The sequence below is a fragment of the Rhea pennata genome, chromosome 10 (genome assembly GCF_028389875.1).
Source record: "Rhea pennata isolate bPtePen1 chromosome 10, bPtePen1.pri, whole genome shotgun sequence".
In the NCBI taxonomy this organism is placed as follows: Eukaryota; Metazoa; Chordata; class Aves; order Rheiformes; family Rheidae; genus Rhea; species Rhea pennata.
Genome location: NC_084672.1, coordinates 17,565,623 through 17,589,314, shown reverse-complemented (window position 1 = coordinate 17,589,314; position 23,692 = coordinate 17,565,623). Strand labels below are relative to the sequence as shown.

General features: G+C 38.5%; 1 protein-coding gene across 4 annotated transcripts in view; it reads right to left on the bottom strand.

The window, feature by feature from the left end:
- TJP1 (tight junction protein 1) overlaps positions 1-23,692 on the bottom strand; it is an 83,145-nt gene that overhangs the window by 38,283 nt on the left and 21,170 nt on the right. For all 4 annotated transcript variants that reach the window (XM_062584282.1, XM_062584283.1, XM_062584284.1 and 1 more), the window contains exons 2-4: positions 9,179-9,235; positions 2,681-2,805; positions 2,369-2,471 (exon numbers count right to left, since the gene is read on the bottom strand). In XM_062584282.1, coding sequence (XP_062440266.1) covers positions 2,369-2,471; positions 2,681-2,805; positions 9,179-9,235 — 285 coding nt within the window. The remainder of the gene's footprint in view (positions 1-2,368; positions 2,472-2,680; positions 2,806-9,178; positions 9,236-23,692) is intronic.

The window sequence follows — 23,692 nt, the reverse complement described above, 5'->3', positions numbered from 1 at the left end:
ATTTCTCTAGCTTACATTTTTCTTTATTTACAGCTAATCACGTATTATATACTCACATCACACGTTCCGATTGCGTATTCTGACATATATGGAGACAATACCTATATGAAAAATTCTTACAAATGCATATATTCTGAGAATAATGAGAGGTAGTTAGAAGAACTAATCATACAAAGAACATAAAGTCCCATTACAGAAACTGGAAGATTAAACAAGAGTTAAAGATTCAAAGTGATAGTTGCGATGTCTAGCACAAGAACAAATGTGGATGTGTAGTTGGCCCCAGAACAAGTCTACTTAACTGCTGCAAAACAGTACTTAGTACAAGTCTTAGTTAATAAGCAAAGCCCAGTTACAGTCATAACACAAACTGTAGAAAGTCATCCATGGACACTGACTGTAGAACTACAGAAAAATATTACTGACTAAGTGTACTGAAAAATATTATTAACATGGAGAAAGGAAAAAGCTTATGCCAGGTGAGAATAACACTACATACTGATCAGCCTAAGAATGAGCCTTCTAACAAAATCTCTAAAGAACCTATTCAGGTCCAAAAAAAAGTACAAGAAGCCCGTAATACAAGATGATTAGCAGTGATCCACAACAGAACTCAGAAGAGAGATCCTTCCTAGTTTAGTATCCTGGAATATTTTATTGTAGACTTAGTCCACATCAACAAATGAAAAATCTTCAGCCTACACACCTTCTTTTAGGAGAAAAAAATTGAAGTAATCAAAGCAAAAGATTTCTTTTTTTTCAACAGTAATTTTAGAACTGCATGGGGAGTCCGGAGTACAACTTTAGACTATGCACAATCTGCCTCTTTCAGATGCAACAGATGATATACTGTGTCATACTAACAGTGTTACCAAATGTCAGAAGCAAAACTAAGCCCAAAACTTAGAACATCAAAAAGAAGAAAACAGGCAGATACGCTTGTGAATGCCCTGAATCCTTGCTATAAAAATCTATCCAATTGATATAGGGCACAGATTAAGAGTAGGACAACTGTAAATAAAGAGTTTTCTGTGAGTTCTCTGCATCAGTGTTTGTTTTTCCTCTGCATAGAGTGACAGCTCCCAACAAGGAGGAATGCCTTTGTAGCACAACTCCACATTCTCCTTCCAAAGAGCTACATATCCAAATGCCTCTCCCTCTTTTTAAACCCACAAATCAGTTACTGGCACTGCTCAAAACTTTTTTCACTAACATGTAATCTACTGTACACTCAGTGTCTTATTGACAGTAATTCTCCTTATTTTCAAAGCCTGACAATCCTCTGAAGTTATGTTTATGCAAACCACAGAGGAAAGGGAACATTAGTGCAGAAGTTCAAAGTTAGTTGTGATAACACAGACGTATCTCAAATATAGCTGACTGTCTCCAGCATAAAACTAGACTCCATTTAAAAGGTTTAGTTTTGTAACACATAGCATAAACAGGTTATGAATTAAGTTCTTTCATTAATTGATTTACTGATTTTTCTCTAAGTCTGGAAATCATTGCATTTCCACAACTGAAACGTACAAAGATTTGTTTGTTACTTGGAAAGGAGGTGAACACAATGACACAACAACTAGATCTTCCATTGACTAGGTCTACAACATTAATTACTATGCCCAATATTTAAGTCCTGAAAGTCCTGCACAGCACACTACACAGATGGTTTGTCTTTAAGGAATTGCCAGATTCACAAAAGCAAAGCATAGCAGTTTTTCGCAACCTTATTAAAGCACCCAAGAACACCACAAGAAAAATTGCCAGCATAAAAGCTTTTCTGCAAAACCTGAAAAGTTCATTTTCTTAAATTAAGCAATTACTGAACATTGTATTTTTTTATATTTTACTTTTTCAGTAATATAAATCTGCAATTTCTATAGAAAGAGATTGCTGCTCCCTAGTGATGATGTGTTCTGCTGTTTTGCAAGTTCAAAAGCCAACCATGTACTTTGAAATAGTACAAAATTATAGGAATTAAGGTAATCATACTTTATTTTGGCAAACTATTCGTTGAGCATAAGGATAACGTGAGGGCTTGAACAGTGGCTAACGTATACCAACCTTTGAAAAATCTGATAGAAGTACACTCCAAAAGGCAAAGAAAGAGCAGTCAAGAATTGAACTTAAAACCTGAGAAGAACTTTATGATAAGGAAAATACTACCCAAATATCACTGATATTAGAAAAAGTGATTTTGTGTGACCCACATGATAAACGTCATATCATCACTTAAAGCCTGAAACATCACTCAGTATTTAGCCAAGTATCATTCACGCATCTTGCATGTATTTCATCATAGACATCTCACCAATTTTTAGCTCTATCATTACTGAAATAAGCTTAAATCTACAAGATGTTCACTTACAATTTTGGCATTCTTCCCACTTTTCCTCAGTTGCTGAACAGCAAACGCATGTTCGACATTATCCATTGAAACTCCATTAACCATTGCAACACGGTCATTTTCTCTAAATGGAAGACAGTATGCAGCATAAATACTTTAAGCCAAGTAGAAAAGTTATTGGGGAACAAGCATTCCTGAAGAAACTATATGTAGAATAAACTTACTATACAGACAACTACAGATATCTCAAGAATAAAACAATTAGGAGGTTAATTTAAGTTATCATTACCAAATATGAATGCCCTGAATCACAACTTATAGTTTGGCACTTACTGTAGCAGTCCTTCTGCTGGGCCTCCTTTCAGCACATCAGAAATAACTATTGATGTCTCACCACTCTGAAAGTGAGGATTATCTCTTCCTCCAGATATTGCAATACCAAATCCAAATCCAGGTGCCTACAATGTAGCAAAACAAATACTTTTATTAATATTTACATGTCACAATTCACATTATGTCAAACATGGAAAGGTCCTATGGAACAAATGCAACTTTTTGGAAGAAAGAAAGATCAAATTAACCATGCAGAAGACTCTGCAACTGAAGAACATAAGACAGACCAGAAAACAAGGCAAACCCACCAAAAACTCTATCTTTAGAAGTCAGAGATGATATGACACTGGCTACCTAATCTCTCAAGTGCAAAACATTAGTATTCCCATCCATATTTTTATGGCCTGGGTCTCAGACTGTCATCACTAAGATCTCAATTTTCAGTAAGCCTAACACACCATACCACTGTGTTGATACTGATTCAAAGCCATACTACACTTTCTTTGAGACTTCCCATTATGGTATTTACCCAGGTTGACCTCACCTGCCTCCAAAACTGACAGTATCACAGCACACAGTAGTATGACTGCAGGCTCAGTTCTTAAGAATAGTAGCAAGATCACTTTTACCATTAAATATACCAAAACCTTGTCAGCACTTGCGAATCTGCATCTTAACAAGAGCCATTTGTTTCAATCTTTCCCTTTAGGGCGACCTGCCACTACAGCAAGGTCAATACCTCTGAAAAGTTATTCCTGTTAGATATTTCAAGGTATGACAATTATGCTTACTTTTCTACCCAGAAGCAGTGAGGGTGGGAAATAATCTGTTTTGCCAACTGTCTAGTTCTTCCATTATTGCTCAGAAAATAAATATTGGCAGGAGAACAATCTATTCTCATTTGAATGCTATTTAAATTTTGCTCACAAAGGTATTCTGAAATTTTAGACTATGAAGAATACGCATTAACTGAAAGGAAGAGACTGAGTTTTCGTCAATTCCTCCAGTTTCACAGCAGCACACAGTCTGTGCCAGCAGAGTTATTCCTTCTTTTCTACTCCTCCTCCTCCCTTTCTTTCTCCGGACTTTTGGACAAACGCAATCCAGCTTCAGCAACAAGGTTCCTATCCGTACGGTGGCTGCAGAAGCAGCATGGCAGTTTGCATCAGGCTGGCACACACACAATGTTTGTTCAGCCTTTCAGACAGTAGTTACTGATCAAAACCTGTTTCTCATTTCCCCAAAAGAGAGAGGATGCAGGGAGATGGTTCACATTTAGCCAACGGGCAGTGAACAGGACCACGCAGTATTAAAACAAAGATCTGGAGAGTCGTTGTTCAGAGAGAGATTTCAACAAATAGCAAGTACTGTTAGTAGTTATGAAGGAAACAAGGTTGCTCTAACAAGCTAGAAAAGGGTCTTACTGCTCCTTTTATCTTCATTTCAAACCTTTAAAGCAGGCGTGGACAGTTTTCCAAGAGGCACTCCAGCCAGACCAACTAGAAATCATGGCTGGGGTTCAGAAATTGCTAAATGAAACTCTGCCACGCAGCAGGACAATTTAAAGGATCATAATGACTGTTTAAGTCAAAGGAAACTGAGGTTTCCTTTTGGGCTTTTAAATAGCCTATGAAAAGAATACCTAATAGCCTATGAAATATATGATGAGAAAACTTTTCAAAACACTGAGATTAGCAAGAGCCAATTCTCCTCTTTCGCATGCCAGCATTTTCTCCTTCCTTTTTCCATGACTGTAACAAAACAGAGTTTAGTTCACACTGTACTTGCTTGGAGAGGGGGAGAGACAGCAAAAAAAGATACTTACGCAAGACTTTAAAGATTCACTACTTTTCCTTAAACCATAAGCCATTTCTCAAGGGCTGAAAAACTTCACTGGTTCCCTGACAATCTCTTAATTCAGTAGCTGAAGACACTGAACCTCATCACAAATTACACAAGATACAAACACGCATCCTAACCAAAGCTGTGAAAAGGTAAAGCATCTGCCACCCCATGAGCCCAGCCGCTGCAGTGACAGACCAGGGGAAGGCAGCGACTTTCCCCTCGCGCCTGAGACCGGCTGGGACCACGGGAACAGCAGCTGTGTAACCTGGCACGCGAACACGTGCAACCCACATTTCAGGAGGGCACAAACATGCAATGCAGAGTGCCATGGTTTCCTCTGAAAATCCTTTACACTTAAGCACGTAAGCCAGAAGATCTCTCAGTAAAAAGTAAACTATAGGTAGCTGATAAATTTTAACAGAACTCAGGGCTAGCTCAGTCTCTCAAGAGCAAAGCAGGGGTCCAGGAAATTAAAAATGGAGTAAAGAAAAAGGAATCTTGGTTAGAAGTTCAAAGCTCCCGGGATTCTTTCTCTCCCCTCTCTTTCACAGGAGAGTCTACCAAGACCCCTGCCAGTAGTGCTGGAATTCAGCAGAGCACAGTGTTAAATCCCAGCACGGTCCGAATCCTTTTGTGCTCCCTTCCAGACTCCAAGACACCCAAAGCAGCTGGATCAAACAAATCTCACGTCAGCACTGTATCAAAATGCCAGGAATGACACACATATACCACAACTACCAGCACTATGTTCTGTCCCTAATTTGCAACAACATCGCTGGAAAGTAAAGGTCATAGAACGAAACCTTATAAAACAAGCGAATAGAGCTGCATTCTTTAACAAGAACTCCCTAATTAGGCACTCCCTTGTCTTTTGTCAGGCTCATCTTTCAAAGACTAGCAACCTATGCCCTTTTTAAAGGGTCATCAGAGGATCAAAACAACATGCTCAAAATAATGTATAACCTTCAAAATATGTATCTTCTGAAGTGCCATTAATTGGCTTACACAAAGGCTCTGTATGCATTCATTAAGTTGTCCCATACAAAAATACAGAAACGTTGTGTTGTCTTTAAATACAGATAGTGCAGTACACATTAATAAAAGCCCATCAGTAGAAGCCAATTAAAAAAATCCAAAAATTCAGTAAAAGCCAGACTATGTAGATGACTAGACTGTGGTGTCACACAGAACATGGTAGTGCAGCTTTTTTTTTTTTTTTGCTTTAAATATATTTCAGAAACAACTGCATATAAAATACCTACTTTCCTAAAACATAATGACTATTACCAAGACTGTTTATATGCACACAGGCACACACACTTATGTATATTTATATTCACACAGTTGTCTACTCTGATAGAACCGAAGAATAAAATATTTACTCTGCCATAGGCAGAAGCAATTGAACTCTCCTGGAGATCAGCACAGGTTTTCCTTGGTGTGACCAGGCATAACTAGTCTGTGCTTGCAAAGACTGCAAACAGAAAGCAAATGCTGCACTTGCAAACATTAGCAGAGGAGACCTGAAGATCCCTTAGAAGCAAGGATAGAACCCCACAAAGGCACTTCTGCAAACATTAAAAATTAAGGTGAGTTTTGAACACTCATATCTGGCAGCAAATAATAAAAAGCTGCTAACAGCATATAGCTTAAGTTCCAGAAGATCTTCCACAGAAGACCACTGACCCTACAATAGAACTCAATTTACTTAGCAAGTACCGTGTACACGCGTGTGTACGTGTGCGTGCACATTAAGGTGCGCCAGTCAAAGATCAGAAAACAGGAATCCCTGTGGTGGGGGGGATGCTAACACACTCCAGCCCAAGAAACTAAACTTCTATATTATGTAAAGCAATGCTACAAAGTTAATTGTCAGTGCTGAATGCACACTGGCATTCTCCCATAGTGAAACCAATTACCAACAGGACACAAACACGAGCCTTGGAGAACAGGAATAAATGCAATCAAGAATATTCTGAATCTTTATGAACATACACACACATTATCTAACAAACTGCTTGAACTTCCCTCCTGTTATTGAGGCAGCCTATTATTGCAGATGTTAGTGGACCTTACTAATTACCTAGTTTTTATCTAGTACCACTTGTAAAAGCAAATTAAAATGGAAAAAGTTTAACTACAGCAATTACTTTGGGGCAGAAGGAAGGGAGAAAGATTTCCTTATCATTAAAGTAGGACTAGTAGAACTTTTCTACCTCTTCCAGAGGTATTTACTATGGTTTTATATTTATTTATTCTGAATCAGATCTGTTGTACTGCTTTGCCTAGCTTCATTTCTGAATGCAAAATACTGACCGAATGCACCAAAAAAAACCATACCCACAGAAAACACCCCACATCTCCCCACGATGAATCTCAAGAGCTTTGCAGACATTTCAGTTAAACAGGAAGCCAACACCACGAACCCCAGCTTGCACCCGCTCCTGTGGGAACGCCACCTGGGTTAATCGTTCGTCCACCACACTACCGGCAGCCAGCTCGCGGCCCCGGCTCACGCGGGGCCCGAGGACGGCCACAGCGCTCCTCACGGGACACGCAAGTTCAGCTTGGCGGAGGGGTCTGGGGGACACAGGGGAGGGTCTCCAGCAGCGCTGCAGCTCCGCTGAGTGCGGTCACCACACTCGTACAAAAAATACTCTATAGTCACTAAGCGGCATTTCCATGCTACGCAATCTATTAACGTCCAGGTATCCTGAAGTATAACTGAGGACAGGATGTCGATAATCTAACACTACAAGAATGTCACAGAAGTCGAAATCAAAAACCCCGCAAGCAAGCATGTGGTCGCTCTCCTAAAACCTTCTCCTAATGCTGACGCATTCTAAATGGCAATTTGTTTAGTATTAGCGTAAGAGTTTTGATTTTGTTATCTGGTACGTGAAAATATTTTGTTTCGGGATTTTTAACTGGCTAAATTCACGCTATCAAAGTCGTTACGCCATCAGTTTTCAGCATCTGAATGCAAGATACTCAGCTAGCAACACAGTTAGACCAGCACAGTAGGCAGAAGTTTGACACATAAAAATATCAAAATTATAAACAAATCACTTCTTTCCCCTCTGTACCAGGGCTTCTGATTTCCTGTGCTGCAAGTGATTTCCTGTGCTGCAAGTGAAACTAAAGACACGATTTCTAGATGCTAATTATTATTTCGCGTTTTGTTCAAGTTAACACCCTACTGCAATATTTCATTTTTCTGTCATGAGCTGGCTGAACTCCTCATTTACAGGTTTCACAGAAGTTACTGCTTAGATTAACCAGAGAAAATTTTTCTACTGTGGCTTAAAAGAACAAGGCAGAGAGAACTAAGCTACCATTAATTCTACTATCAACCTTGTATTGCCATAGCGTCTGTTTTGTTTGTTTGTTTTTGTTCTTTTTTTTTTTTTTTTTTTTGATATGTAAAAAGCATCAGTTTAATCATTGGTGAAAGTAAAATAGTTCAAGTTAGGTTTACACAGGCTCCAGGGATGAGCAGACACCTTCAAGAAAAAAATACCAGGAGTAATTGCATATAAAGATAATACTTCTTTCTCAATAATAGAGCTACAAATTGCTGGTAGAATAGCCTAGAAAGTGTAAACACTATGTGTGTTTTTTTTGTCTTTTGGGTTTTTTTCCCACAAATGGTTGCATTTAGAGACAGTAGTTTGTAAGGTGACACTTTGGTCAAAACCTAGCATAGCTGCTCTCTTCTCCTTAAGATGACAAGTACTAAAACGGTTATTTCAAATTAGCCACGTTAAATAGATGAGAGTTAAGAGATAGAGGTGTACAGAGAGAGTAGACCAGCTGATCTGCTTTCTAGTCACCGAAGTCCATTCATCCGTAAATGCTACAATTCTAAAAAGCCTTGATGCTATATTGAAGAATTAGAGACAAATAACATCATTTGGCTTCCTTGAGAAAATTCTCTTATCTCCCTTCTGTTGGAACAAGTATAGCTTCTTAAGCAAGTATTTCATAGTCACCTTAACACTGAGCCACTGCCAGAAAGGGCAGCCCCATCTTGTTCCAATTTGCCCTAAGCAGCTCATTCCCTATTGTATTCCCCTTCTCTTTTGTACAGCTTCCTGATAGCCAGATCAGGAACTGATTTAAATTGAAAGTAACTCACAGAAGAAGAGAGTCAGTCTAAGGGTAAAAGCTGTCTCTATAGTCAGAGTCCCAATGTACATTCTTAGCACTCAAAATCACCATTTTAAGTCACTAATTTTAAAAAGTGACAAGAAAATAAAGAAGTCTTGAACGCTTTATTTATCCTGCACTGTTTTATGCTTTGCAAATTAAGTTTTAAACATATTTAAGTATAATCACACTACAACCTTTATAATGTTATATAGCCTTGCAAGGCATGAAACACTTTGGTTGCTAAATTTTCAGTTATGTGCAGAAATAAACTAAAGTTTTGCTTTTGACATGATTATTTGTAGGAAAGTTTATCTTTGAAGTCTGACAAATGGACAAATAGAGGTACTACCAAACACTGCTTTTACAACAGTTCTAAATTTAAACAAAGGAATATGACAGTTTCCTTTGCTTTTACTTCCTGACATCTGGCTTTTCCCCTATTGTTTTCAAAAGCTACCAGTATCCTGAGTTCGGCACACACAGCTAATTGTATTAACTTACCCTGTGAAGAGTTACTGTGTGTTGTTCCCATATAGCTGTTTCTTCCATTGTTGTGCTCTAAGGAGAGGAGAAAAAGAGAGAAATCAGATTTCACTTTCAATAGCTAAACAACTGTATTATATCGTTAAAAAAAATTACACTCAAAATTAACATTAACATTCACACTGATTTGCTACAGAAAAATCAAGGCTGGCTTGTTCATTACATATTTCCTGTTTTTATACATCAGATCCAAACTTCTGTGCTGTTTGGAGTGGGGGATAATGGTAAAATAAATGGCTTTTTAAATCATTATACCCATACTATTAGTGATGTTACTAATCATATTAGTTTATTTAAATCACTTAATTTCAGTCACTTTTTAAAAAGTTTTAAGCTTTGTGGGTTTTTTTTTTTTTTTTTTAACAGCATATAAACAATGCAATTTTACAGAAACAGGAAAGAAATTAAATTCTTTTCAGAACTTTATATAGCAGCTTTAGAGAGAAGGACTGCCAGAAGCATTTGTGACGTAGACTCCCTTGGTTGCTGACTAAGAGTGCAGTAAACGAAGTTGGTCTGATGCCCAGTTTCAGTGTTCTACAGTTATCAGATGTATTGATTTACTAATTTACGTAGCTCCTAGTTTCTGTGAGCATTCCACCTTTTGCTTGTTCTAGCTATACATATTACCACTAATTCTTGAATGCCTCTCTACAGATCATAGTACCTGTGCTACTCCATTACGCATACAGGTCGTATCTGACAGACTCTGCGGTTCAGTGTACGCCAATTTCTAAGGCAAACAGTAACACTGCACAAATAAACAACATCCTATGTAAGGAACCAGGATTAAATAGTAACATTATGACAATATTTACATACCAGCATTTCTGCTCCAAAGAACAGACACTCGCACCGCTTAATTTGCCACAACAAGCAAACATTTTCAAAAAGAAAAGATGGAGGAATTGCGGAGGGGGGAAGGAGAGAGATTTATAAGATCGGAAAGAGGCAGGAAGGCACCTCTGCATCTGCGATCAGAAAATCTCACAGTAGATCCTGCTATGTTTCCAGAGGAAGTACCCAGTGTTCTGTTCCATGTCCTCCTAAGCAAACAATCTAACCAAAAAGCTAAATTGGAACAGGGACATCTCTGAAATCAATTAAATTAAAGGATTTTTTTATTATTATTATTAAAGACCAACACCTAGCCCTCACCTCCCCACACACAATTACAGCAACTCAGTCACTACAACAAAAATATTCAATACCACTGAAAACTTCGTCCAATTTCATAACATGAGAATTTCCAACTAGGTAAGATTAAATTTATTTAATAATTTAAAAGAAAAAAAGGAATTCTTCTCATGGCCCCCAAAAGTTGTTATTACATTTCATATTCTAAATTTCAGTCAGTGTGTGTTAAGAGTATTGCTCATTTTCTCTTGCTGGATTCACTTCTAAACATGCTGGTGCAATTTAATTGGGAGGCATGTCATGCACACAGGCTCCCTCCGCAACTCAGTACCTGTTGCTTCTTTACATTAGATACTGACTCAACTCTAACCCAAAATGAGATTAGGACTAATCATGCTTCCACATAAGAATTTTTAACGATAATTGAAATATATCTTAAAACAGTAACAAGTTCCATGCACAAAGCCATCTTCCAAACAAAACAGAACATCTTGTCTGCTAAACAGTTAAAGAATACTGATTTTCTTCCCCATTTGTGATGCTCTCATTCTGTCTTGCACTTGGCCAGAGCCTCCCAGGCTAAGTATTTTTCATCAACAAATAAAAATCCGAGTAAACTTCTACTTAGAAATAAAACAACTTTTTAAGTAGCTCCTGTTCAGAAAAAGATACAATAGGAATGTAATAGAAGACTAAGTGTGCAACAACTTTGCATTATAATTATTTAACACTAAATACACATTTTCAAATAGGCTGCCCCACTTCTACCCACACAAGGCTAATCCCAGGATCAACAGAAAACCAGTCCGCCCCACCTCCCGCGCGCGCTGGCAATGCCGCGCGGGCACGTCCCGCTGCGCAGAGCTTGAGCTAGCTGGCTGACAAGCGAGACCGTGACCGCCCCAAGCTCTCTCGCCTCCTTAGCGAAACCAGGCACACAGGGCCACGGTGCAAACACACCAGCTGGGTCTGTACACAGCAAGGACTGTTAACGCTCTGTTTAACCAGCTACGTACTGCTCCCATGGGATCTGGAGGGAGAACTAATAGGCAGGCAGGAGGAGTAAGAGAGAAAGACCAGTTACGAAGAAAGATGAGGACAGCCCATATAACATATTTCTGAAAACTATGGGAATACTTACTAGCTAAAAAGTTAAAATTAAAAGAATACACATATTTAGTGGCTGGTATTACATAAAATCTCATCAGCCTTTCCAGACCTGGACACAGTGTTCACTGTCCCAAAGCTCAGCCTACTGACCAGAGCTGCTCTCCTCACGTTAACTACTGCAGCCAGGCAAACCAGTCCCTTCCGCTAGGGCATCTCCACCTTATTTTCTCCCCATAGAAGCAAAGCTCCTGCTTGTATTTTTGATGAGAATTAAAAACATGCCACTAAAATTCCTTTTGAAATGTCTCAAAAGATAGAAAAAGTTATTAAGTATGCCTTGCCACACTGCAATATTTGGGATAATAGTCAGTGTCCATTAGCTGAGGAACAGAGACAAGCATAGTCATTTACAGTTCAGCATCAAGTTACAATATTCAGTGTTCTTGTTTAATGTATGATCTGATTAAGGTCAACAATTAACTGTAAGAATAGCTAAAACCACCATCTAACTCTAACTAGATAACTTGTTACTCAACTTACTACTCAGGAAGGAAGAACATGGAGTTGTTCAATTTACTCCGCCCTTAATAGACTAAGTAGGTCATCTATGATATTTGTAGAGATTGTCTTTGAGATGGAGGAATCAGCCTAATGACACTTCCTTTACAGATTTAATATATTTATATATACATTCGCACATGTAACAGAGTTACAGCCTCGTGCCATACCTTCATTTAATTCCAATTCTATTCCTCTAGAAGTTCAATCTTTCCTTTTTCAGCATTTTCTCTTCTTCATTTTCTCCTTGACATTATCTTCTCTTCTCCACTTATCTATTGCTATACCTCCCTCAGATTTTTCTGAGGATCATTTCAAATTCACAAGACTTGGAAACATCAAATATCCATTAGTTAGACAGCAAACCAAGTAATACAGTCTTTTCACACTCTCTGCCTGAACAAACAGTCCAACTAAAACCAGTTAAAGCAGTTCAAATGAGGCCAGAGCTGAGTTGTTGGCTTTGACAGACTCCCCGAGTTATCTGTAAAGCAAGACTGCTCTTGCTCATCACCTCATCACAAGACTAAGAAGCTTGATGAAGATCTGAGAAGCACTCATGCTAAACACCAGTAACTGAGGGCGAACTAGTTTGTGCTGTTCTCCATCTGCCGAGGTCCCTGTTGTGACACTGCTCTTGGACTATACCTGCAAAGTGCTGTGTTCAGGAGTCCTGGAAGGACTTGAGCAAATCCCAAATCTGTAGAAGAGGCAAACCTGGCTTGTAAGGCTGCTTTGTTTGTTCTGGGGTGCATTCTGGGTGAGGGAGGGGGAAGATAGGTTTTCTACTGATATTAAAAAGAATAAAAGGTCTAGAAAGACTACACGAGAGAGAGAATCAGATTCAGCATTAAACCTAGTTGTACTTTATTAAAGTGAGGACTTTCCTTAAGATCATCCTAAACATCTTTACACCAACAGCTACTCCTACTCCTGCATTCCTATTCCTGTAGGCAGCAACAGGAAGTATCTTTCTTTTTTTAAAGAAATAGTTCATACAACAGGTTGCAATTCCTCAATATGCAAGGAATAAAACTTACAACTCCTCAGAGTCTCAGATTTCTGAAACTCCCAAACTGTGTTCAGCTTCATCTTTGATATTGCTGAGAAATAAACATCTCAAAGTAACAATCTTTCCAGAAAGTTCCTGCTGGACATATAGGTTCCTCTGAAAGAGTATAAGCAATTTTTTGTTCCCCTTCTCATCTTCCATTTCTTTCTCCATGCACGTGTTTGGGGGCACGTGTGCATGCACACATACCACGTGCACAAGGCCAACTTGGTGCTTCTGCACCAAGATTTTCCTTTGAGCATTATGAGGGAGAAGAGCCTTGCTGGGGGCAGCTGAAGGCAGTCTGTCTCGCTGCCAGACCGGCCAGCCCACCCACCTCTCGGGCAGTCGGCAAAGCTGCAAGCCGCAGCCACGCAGAACCTACCCACAGGCTTCAGAAGACCGTTCTAGTTCACATTTGGAAAGATTCAAATCCCAGCCATAGAAACCAGGATTTTTAACTACAATAATGCAAGGTTCCCAGGGTAAAGGTTCTTGAGGATAACATTTGCTTCTTCAGGCTCTTAAAACTGGAAGACATCTCAGACCAAGGCCAAAGTTTTACATGATCTAGTAATCAAAACCAGAATAGCTTCCTAACCTTTCTAAGGGGACCTAGCCAGGGAATTATCTTCCTTGTTTGTTTAACTGAACCGCATTTGCAGAGGGAGCCAATTAACTGTGTCAGGAATAACAAATTTTAAATCATAATTGAGCAAATAACTGCTTAATTTTGGCACATTACATGAGGCCAAACAAGCTTTTAATCACATTAAGAAAGTAATATTCTTCACCTAATGTCTTAATTCAGCAATGATTTCCTATAAACAATGAATAATTATCAACTCTGTTACACATTTCTATAGTATAAAGACCTACTAGTTTTACTAGCTTTTCAACATTTACTAAGTTTTTAGTTTACTAGTTTAGTTTCTTAGGTTTTCAAAGAAATTCATATTTAAGTATCAACCTTAGAAAAGGCAGATTTTCCTCTAGCCAAAGCAAGACTAAGGAAGCTGAAAAAGTACTTCTAGTACCCTTACAAACCTGGTTTTTACAGATCAGCACTGACAGCTGTCAGGCAGACGACAAAATGAAACAGCTACTTCTGCGACCTCGTGGGACATACTGGTTCCTGCTTCCCCATGCCCAAAGTGTGAGGGGTAGGAAAGCTGTCTGTGGTGGACAAGTCCTAGCTCTGTCCTCAGGATCATAGCAGGCAAAGGGCAGAAATCACACAACCAGGTCAGGAACTGAACCCAATGAGCTACACACTGTCCCTGCTCCAAGCCTGCAATAGCTACGCTGTAGCTTCTGTGCAGCCTTAGTCCCAACAAAACATTGGCCTCTAGAAGTGCAGCTCCTAACTGTCTGGATAAATCATAGTAATCTTGATAAATAATTCCCCTATTCTAGGGAAGTTTGGAATAAGGAGAGAAAAGAGGACTGAGGCTATATCCAAAGGCAGCAAATCTGTATTTAGTCTCCATATAAAGACAAAGAAGGCTTATCAGACGTTCACACACCTTATCTACCTTGCTGCAATTTTTTAGCTTTAAAAAGTCTGAAAATTGTATTTGGGAAGTCTGCTTCAGCATCAAAATGCTCTTCAACCTCATAAGTTTTAATGGTTTAATGCAGAATTAAAATATATTTTATTTGTGGGAATAGAAACTGCAAGTTATTATAAGTTACAGCATTTGGAACTGCTATAAGAACTTTTGCTTGTATGGTATCTGGTTGCTGATACTTACTCATTAAAATCACCCAGAAAACTGAATCTTCCCTCAGCTAGTCAAAAGCCAGGAAGGAAGGTTATTCACCCCATGCAAGGTCTTTCTGCAGTAACTAGAAGCAATTAGTGCAATGAGGACAGAATCCTATTATCAAACTTCATTTTACCAGCTGGGATTAGAGCTGTGTCTCACAGCTTTTGTATGATATATGCAATACCCTATACCTCTTCTACAGACTACCTTAAAAATACTTGAGCTATTTTAAATACTGGAAGCCATTACAGTGGCTACTACTGGAGCTAAAGTACCCAGCCTCAGAGCAGCATACTCGGAGACAGGAGAAACAGCACACTGCACGTTGCTGAAGCTCGCTGTTCATACTCAGAGCTACAGTTTGTCTACACAACATTTTGCAGGCAGCACACCAGTATTTCTTTACTTCATCATCACTCTCTGAAGTTTCTATTAGTCTATGTTTTAAGAAAAGACTCCAATTATCTTCAAGACAGATCAGACAAAGGAGTTCAGGGAGTGTTGCAGAAAACTTTGCCTACCTGATGCTCCTCGATTATACCTTTTACACAGCAATGTTGAATAAAGAAGAAAACTCTAAGGCATTTTTTCCAAGATCTACAGAAGGAAAAATTCTCACCAATACTGAAGCTGAGAAGCCATTCTCTACTCTCACATTCTACGTGAATGTGAATCCATGGAAGTAACTCTTTTGGAAGCAGAAATATTAACCTTATTCCTTCAAACAGGCTTAGGAAATGCCTAAGAGTAAAGCAATGTATCTCAATATATTTATTATTGCTTATTTTATATATTTCATAGGTGCTGACTCTAGTCAAAGTTCCACTCCTCCTAGGGGCTCACCTAATCAACAGGCCACCTCTTGGAAAGCTAATAGCACATAAACCACATCCTACTCTATACAAATTTTTATTTACCTTCATCTGGAAGTTTTTAGAACTTAGAGTATCAAATGAAGCTAAAACTGAAATGAAGGATTCACATTGATCATAGTATCTCCACTAAATGTGAGTGTAAGAGTGGCTGTACACACTTCGGCTGGAATCCAGCTGGGGCCTCACATAATGCTTGGATAAATCCATCCACAAGATGAGGCACATCAGAAAAATACAGTTAGCCTCTTATACAATAAAAATTGTAAGAAAGAAAATAGCAACTGAATTAATTATGAGAAATGTTGCTATCTCTGGGTATTAAAAAAGACACCATTATTAAAGCTGTTCTTCAGCTGATAGTATGCTATGCCAACTAGAAAGAGAGGAACAAAACTAAGTGGTGTATGTTAACAAAGTGAAGTTAATGTTATTGAGGTCAAACTAACTGTACAAAGTCTTCAGTACAACAGTATATACCTACTGTTTGGACAACAGGAAGAAGTCATCTTCTGTATTATGAACCACAACCTTGACAAGAAAAACCAGGATAAAACTTACCACAACACCTAGTCCATTTCCCTGTTCTGCTCAATTTATCCTATGCTTCCTCAACCACATGCCACTCCACAGGATACAACATTACTAAATACAACTTCAACTGCTTCCTGTTTCATCCCTTTCTGAGACTACTTGCCGTATTTTTAAAATATCAGATATTTTGTATATCTAAAAACCCCTTAAATTCTGCTAGTTTTCCTGATGAGTTTATATCAGACATTTTTGATCAGACTTCTGGGTATAAACTCAATTTGCTCCAAACTATTAACCTACTCTATATGCTACCCACCCCATGCAACACCCAAATTCTGCTTTAGCACGCCTCATTTTTTCAGAATGACCTCTCAAATCCCAGCCTCTCATATCAGACAGCTCTCTGACCTCCCAGGCTCATAGAACTTTTCTGTTGCTCATCAATACAATACATCAAACAGTAGACTCTTTTCAAAGTAATCAGACATGTGAGATATCCCTAACTAAGAACCAAAGTCCAGAAATTGAGAAAGTACTTGCATATTGGAGTAGTTCAAGACTGGATTATAGATCCAATTATATCGCTGTATTTATAGAAGTGTCTATGGCACAAGGCCAAGCAAATACCATTATTCATGAATGGCAGAAGACTGATGCTCAAAACTCCATAATAAGGCAGTGAGACAGGCCAGAATGCAAGACCCAAATGCAGATATGTCTTGGCGCTTTCGGGTCAGGTTCCTTCAGATGCTGAAGTAGCCAGGGACCACTCAGGCACCTTGGTAACAGGATCAGCCAGCAACTACGTGAAACTTGGGAGCTTAGTGAGCTCTAAAGGCAAAGAAAAACTGTGCTTGAGAATTTGGGATCCCTGTCTGTTTTGCTGCTTTCCACTTTGTTTTCCAGCTGGCAGTGAAATCATGTAGGATCACAAACTCCAAAGTGCTGGCAGGCAGCATTTCACAGATTATGACTGTGAAAGTGAAGCCTGTAAGGTGTATAACTGTGGCCACAGCTTTATGGCAACAAATACAAGTTGGAATGGGAAGTTTTAAGATAATAAATATATATACATTACTATGAGGGTGGTCAAATACTGGAACTCATCATTGAACTAACTGAACTCTAGCACTCCCTTTGAACTTGAATTATTCCAACCCTACTAATGGTCACATTTCTTGCACATTCCTGAAACTAAATCCAATCATCCAGCTACAGGCACAGCCTCCCTCACTGATCTCATACCCAGCTCGACATTATTGTTTTATCTCTCAGTTAAGAGCATTAGTTGGAGTTCTTCCAGTTTGCCTTTCGGGGGGTTGAGGGGGGGGGTTATCAGTGTCACAGAAAACTTAATCACATTTAAGTTTCTGATACAAAACTAATATAATTAAGGCTAATGAACCAGAATATTACTTTAATTAAAAATACTAAACCAGAATTCCATGCAAGTGTATGATATGACCACTAAAAAAACAAAAACAAAAAACAAACAAACAAACAAACACACAAGTGAATAGACATCTGAGTAGCAATCAAAGCACTCTAGCATCTCCCTTTATTTAAGCAGAATGCCTTAGTTTCTAATCCGGAAGACTATAATCTAGTTAGCAAAGCACTGCACCGTATCCATCTTCGATTGTTATACCGTGAAAATGTTTCAACTGAAAGCAGTCCTCAAAAAGAGGCAACACTCCCCTTAAGACAAGGGGGGGATGCTTTTCGGAGATCTTATTCAGAACTGATATCAACCAGATCAAACGCATGTTTAAAAGGCTTGCATAGCAGTTCAATTTACAGAAACAAAACCTTTGTCTTGCTATCTGCTTCAAAGCTTGACAACAAAACACGTAGCAATACACGTAGGTTGCCTTCTCCTTAAAATTAACACACTACAATAAAACAAGATATTCTATAGTTGATTTCTCAAATTCTTCAGAAATTAAGATGTGGAAGGGAAGTATTCCAACACACACTGTGCCTTCTGGCTAACAGAAGCAGTTGACAACTGCTTTGTAGTTCCAGAATCCCAGCATTTTCTGAACTACTGCCTCAATCTCTCCATGAAAAGATACATCAGTTTTGTCTAGTAAGATTTTTTTAGAAGGTGCAAAATCTCCAAGTCTCATCAACTCCAAATTTCTTACTACTTGTGGTTAAACGTCCTTCCCGACTCAGCACAACCGCACACTCACAGACAGCATTCCCTTGCCCCTGAAACTTGGAAAAATTAGTTAAGAGTCACTCAGCAGCTAGAGCACTCCCTAACAGCTCACAAAGTTTACACATTCAAAGGAGGAAAGTGATGAGCCAAGGACACAAACACAAGAGTTGAAGAGGGGGCAATGAACAGTGTTAAATATTACAGCTAGTTGAAAATAAGTAACTTCTTTAGCTTGATTAGAAAATTGTTAGTGACTTTGGAGGAGAGAGTCAGGTAAAAAAGAGTTCAATTTAAAAAAAAAAAGGCAAAAAAAAAAAGTATGAAACAGAACGCAACAGCTTCCCCCTAGAAATGGGATCCTTGAAAATTAAAAGGAGAAAAAAAAAGAACACACAAATTAAACCAGAAGTCAATGAGAGGGAAGAAATGAAGACTTAAAGCAGCATTTGAATAGCCTGTTGGGTCAGATGCAGAGGCAGCAATGTGATTTGGATGAGAGGACAAGGTAACACTATGCTACACTGGTGATTAATGTTAATGCATTTGAAAGGCTTATTCAGTCATCAGGAAGGAAAACATTCCCAATCTTTCTCATCAGGCTGGTATGGGAAGTGCAAAACACCGTACTCCTCTCAGCAAAAAGGACTACCCCATCCTGTCAGGAAGGTCTAGTTTTGTATTATTTCAGCATGGAAAGGAGTACTCATTCACCCAGTTTCAAAATACAAATCTTGAAGAAGGGGGAGAGGTATTTTATTTAAGCAAATACAATTCAACACTCTTCAAGTCGCATTTTTTCCTACAATAATTGTTCCCAAGCTATTTATGTGCACATCACATCTGGATTTTCTTCCTGAAAAAACTTCCTAAAGCTAATATATTATCTATCAGCTAACCGCTGAATTAAAAAGCCAAGAATATAAATGAATAAATAAAGCCAAGTTAGTGCTCAACAACTCTCCTTTATAATTGCTATACAACTATGTAATTGAAAGTTATATATTATTTTTATATACACACACACTCCTACACACATGCTCAAAACCCAAAGTAATTTAAGTTACAGGTGTAGAATGCAAGAAGTATTATATAGAAATATTAGTCAATATTACCACTATTATTTACATTCTAGAAAACAGAGTGCAGGAGAAGACAGAAGGAGAAGCAAAACTCCTTTTCTTCTCTGTCAAGCCATTATATTAGTCAAGCAGCCCGCAGACCTACAGATGAATTCTCATCTCCCAATAGCTTGTTCCTATTGCTTAATTTTTGATCAGTTCTTTGCAACCTTCTTAGCTTCTACATAAGACTAATTGATTAAAGTCTCTCCACTACTGAATAGAAAAAATATGTGATTGTGAAAGCTCAGTTTCAGAATAACAGGCAGGATGTAGGCCTGCAAATGAAGATGGGTTACTTCAGTATTTGTTTGAACCAACCAAGCAGGTGCCCAACAGCACTGCAGAGAAAAGGAGTAGCAGCCAGCAAACTTAAAGCTAACTTTCCTACTAGAACCATAATACGCATATAATCCTTAAAGCAGCACCTTCAGGCTGTGGTCTGCCATTACAAAGGGTTCAGGAGCAGCTAAGCCTAAGCTGTCTCCTGTATTTGCAAAGCTGCTCTGAACTGGTTCAAAGAATCAATAAGCATTTCTTTTTTGGTGGTGGGGTTTTTTTGTTTGTTTGCTTTTTTTTTTTTTTTTTTTTTTTTTTTTTAAGAGTAGGGGGGCAGGCAGGAAGAGAAGCCAACAAAATAAAGATTTAAGAGTCTTTTCCAGCAGATATTTCATCAACTATGAGCGTAGAAGCAGAACCCATACAGCAACAAGCACACCGTCACTCTCAATCCTGTCCAGTTTGGAAGGAGCATCATACATCCTTCTGCAGATAGCAGGAAATGCAGCACAATTTCTCATTCACAGTCAGCTATAGAGTTTTTTAGTTTGTTTTTAAGCTTTATCCTGGCTATACCACTATTAGAGATTTGAAAAATAGAAGTGTGTTTCTCTTCATAAAGAATGATTCACAATTACCAAAATAAAAGTTTCCAAGAATATTATATGGAAGATGTGTGTGCTTTTCCACTTTCCTATTTATTATCCTTCTCTCTCTCTCTCTTTTTTTTTTTTTTTTTTTTGAATGATCTGCTTCTTTCTCTTTAGAAGCCAGAGCCAATAACAAGCACAAGATCAAAAAACCAGAAGCCTAGAAAAAACAGGGGAGCATTTCCACTTTCTCCCCTCCCTTAGAACAACATGAAGCTGTGATGGACATGCACTCATAAAATCAAAACCAAGCCAGAATAGCCTTTCTAAGATGACAGGAAGTTGTGGTAGAAGTAAACAGCAGCAACACGACCGATTCCACTGGGGGGTCCAAACCAGACAGGAGGCCATCAACTGGGCCTGAGACTCAGCCCAGCACAAACAGCTGCTCCCATTACAACCCTCCCCTCTGATATCCTAATAGCAGCAATCACACTGGCACCTTGCACTGTGCCAGCAGTTTACAGCTGTTTAATTTGCAGCTCTCTAATAAAATACAAATTTTTAGAAAAGGTGTGTATCCCACTCACTAAACTGAAGCAGCCTTTTGCCAGCAACATGTTCTGGTTTTGGAGAGTTTTGTTCTCCTCCCTCCCCCCTCGTTCGTAGGCTGCATTTGCCTACTCCAGGTTCAGTAACTACAAACTCCCACAGATCTCAGGCTGAAACATTATGACCTCAGCCATTTCTTACAACCCCCAGTTTCCTTCTCTTCCAAGGATAGGAAAGGAGACAACGGACACATTTACTAAAGCAAGATATAGTTGCTGCACAAGAGCAATAACACAAACTTTAATCCACACTGTCACAGAATTCAGATTTGCATAACTATCACATCTTTTCCCACTCCACCACGGAGACATACAACTAGGACATTTTCTTTCCTACTTCCAAATCACAGTGGGGAAAGGGAAAAAGGAATTAACCAACATGAGCTCAAGAGCATTAAAGTTTTGACCACATCAGAACTTCCTAATAGCGTGAGGCCTTCATGCATAGAAAGCAAGACAACCTTTCAAAAGTTGATAAAATATTATCTTCTCACTGAGAGCTATCTGACAGACTTTCAATTATTCTGATCATTCTAGCTGAATATACTGTTTCTTAAATAAAATTGCTACCATGAAAATTTAGAGAGCTTCTACCAAAAATTGGTGATAGTCTTTCAATAGCTTCAAGGCCTTTCTGCAGATTAAGCTTCACCTTCCATTTCCCCAATTCAGCATTTCAGATGGTAACAAGAAGAAAAGTAACTAGAAAGAACAGTTCCAATTTAACTTGCTTTAACATAGTAGCCTCATGTTCAAAAAAACCAGAAACCTTACAATTGGTCATAAAGCTACTTTTGTATTACATCAGGGAAGGGATGGGGGGAGGGGTGGAAACAGGACCCAAAACCACATTTTAGTGGAACAAACCTCTCCCCTAGCATTTCCTCAGCAGCTTTAACCATATATCATCATAATTTCTCTTCCCACAAGTCATGCATTAAGATGGAAAGTATATCAAAGATGCAGGGTTACATTCTTGACCAGACCTGCATTGTGTCCATTCGTCACCCCTTCGGAATGCACATTCCCAGCAGCTAGGCCAGAGAAATACAAGGGCAAAAATGAGCAGAGCTGTTTTAAAAATATGCCTTGTGCTTCTACCAGAACTGTATCTTCTAACGACCAGGAACCAGTTTGTAAATCCAAAGACCTTAAATGAAAGCACTGTTCACCATTGCAGAAAGGTATTCCAATTCAGCTCCACCTTAACATCTACAAGGCACAGCTACAACCTGACACTCCAGTCCACAAACTGAAAATGAACTCAAGTTTACAGTCTTTACCTCATCTCCCTTTCACTCCACTATGCTGCAAAAAGCAATGCCACTTAACTTTTGCATTCTGAAGGTAATATTTTCTAATAAAGCAAAGAAAGATTAAATAGAGGGAAATAACTAATGTAGAAATTCAAGTGTTTTTGCCATCTACTCTCTTTTCTCATTACATCCAGCACTTTAAAACAAATTGAGCATTTAATTTGCAACACAGTCCAAATTCACTGAAGAATGACAAAGCTCAAAAGCCAGCAGAGAAGAAAGATACAGAAAAATCCAACTTAGCTGTGTTTTTTTCTTTTGAATATAACATTTGTTCACGTATTGTTGCATATTCGTGCCTCCCTCCCAAAAAGTACTCGGCACAGGAGGAAAGCTCCATTACACCTCCACAATCCTGCCCAAATCATGCCTGCTTTCAACCCCCACTTTAAGGCAGAGGAGCACATATTAAAACAATCTCATTTCACCTTGTGGTTGAGCTCAAGTTCTTCCAAGAGCAGAACCTGACTCCATTTTGGTTTGTACCATGGTCTTGCCCTTGGCTGTTCTTCACCTATAGCAGCCAGAACTACGTGCCTGCGAGTTCTTGGTATCTGTAAGCCAAGGACCCACAAAGTCATTGTGGTAACAGTACATGGTCCTTTTTTTTTTTTTGAGTCTTGGCCAAATCAGCAATCTAAGAAAAGTTGATGCAGCAAACTTAAGAACTTTAAGCTTATACAAGACAATACAGGAAAAAAAAAACTACTTAAATGCTCTTTTCCTGTTTGGTCTCTGTTTTAATGTTGCAACTACACAGCAGATACATGAAGGACACACTTTAACTGCCTAGACATGAACTTTAAGGAAACAAATATATCCAAAAAATGAACTCATTAAGGTTGCATGAACATACACTAATTCTTAGCTTGTGAACACATACGGTACTGTTACCATTTTTCCTTATATAAAAGTTATTTTAAATATGACAGGAATGCAACAATACATTTTTTAAATTATTTTTCCCCTCTTAGTCTAAAATGTTTCAACCTTTAACTGAGATATTGTTTTGTTGACCAACAATTTCATTCTTCAAATCACCCCCAAGGAGCTATAGAACCATCTCTTTTTCAAATGTACTACAATTTTTGTGTATGACGACAGTGCAGCATCAACTTGAAATCCACTGTTCTCAAGCCATATCAGTCTCAAAAGAATAAAGACAACATACACACTACCATATTAATATTGCAGACTACTTGATGTATCTGCTTACTATGTTTAAGCTTTCAGACCAATGGGACACATTATGCATATTACACAAGTGCAAAGTTTCTTACAGGTCATGATTTTCCAAGCATTCAGAATACTCAAAGTTTAATAAATTTGGAGGTGAAGAAATTTAAATCGATTTTTTTTTTTA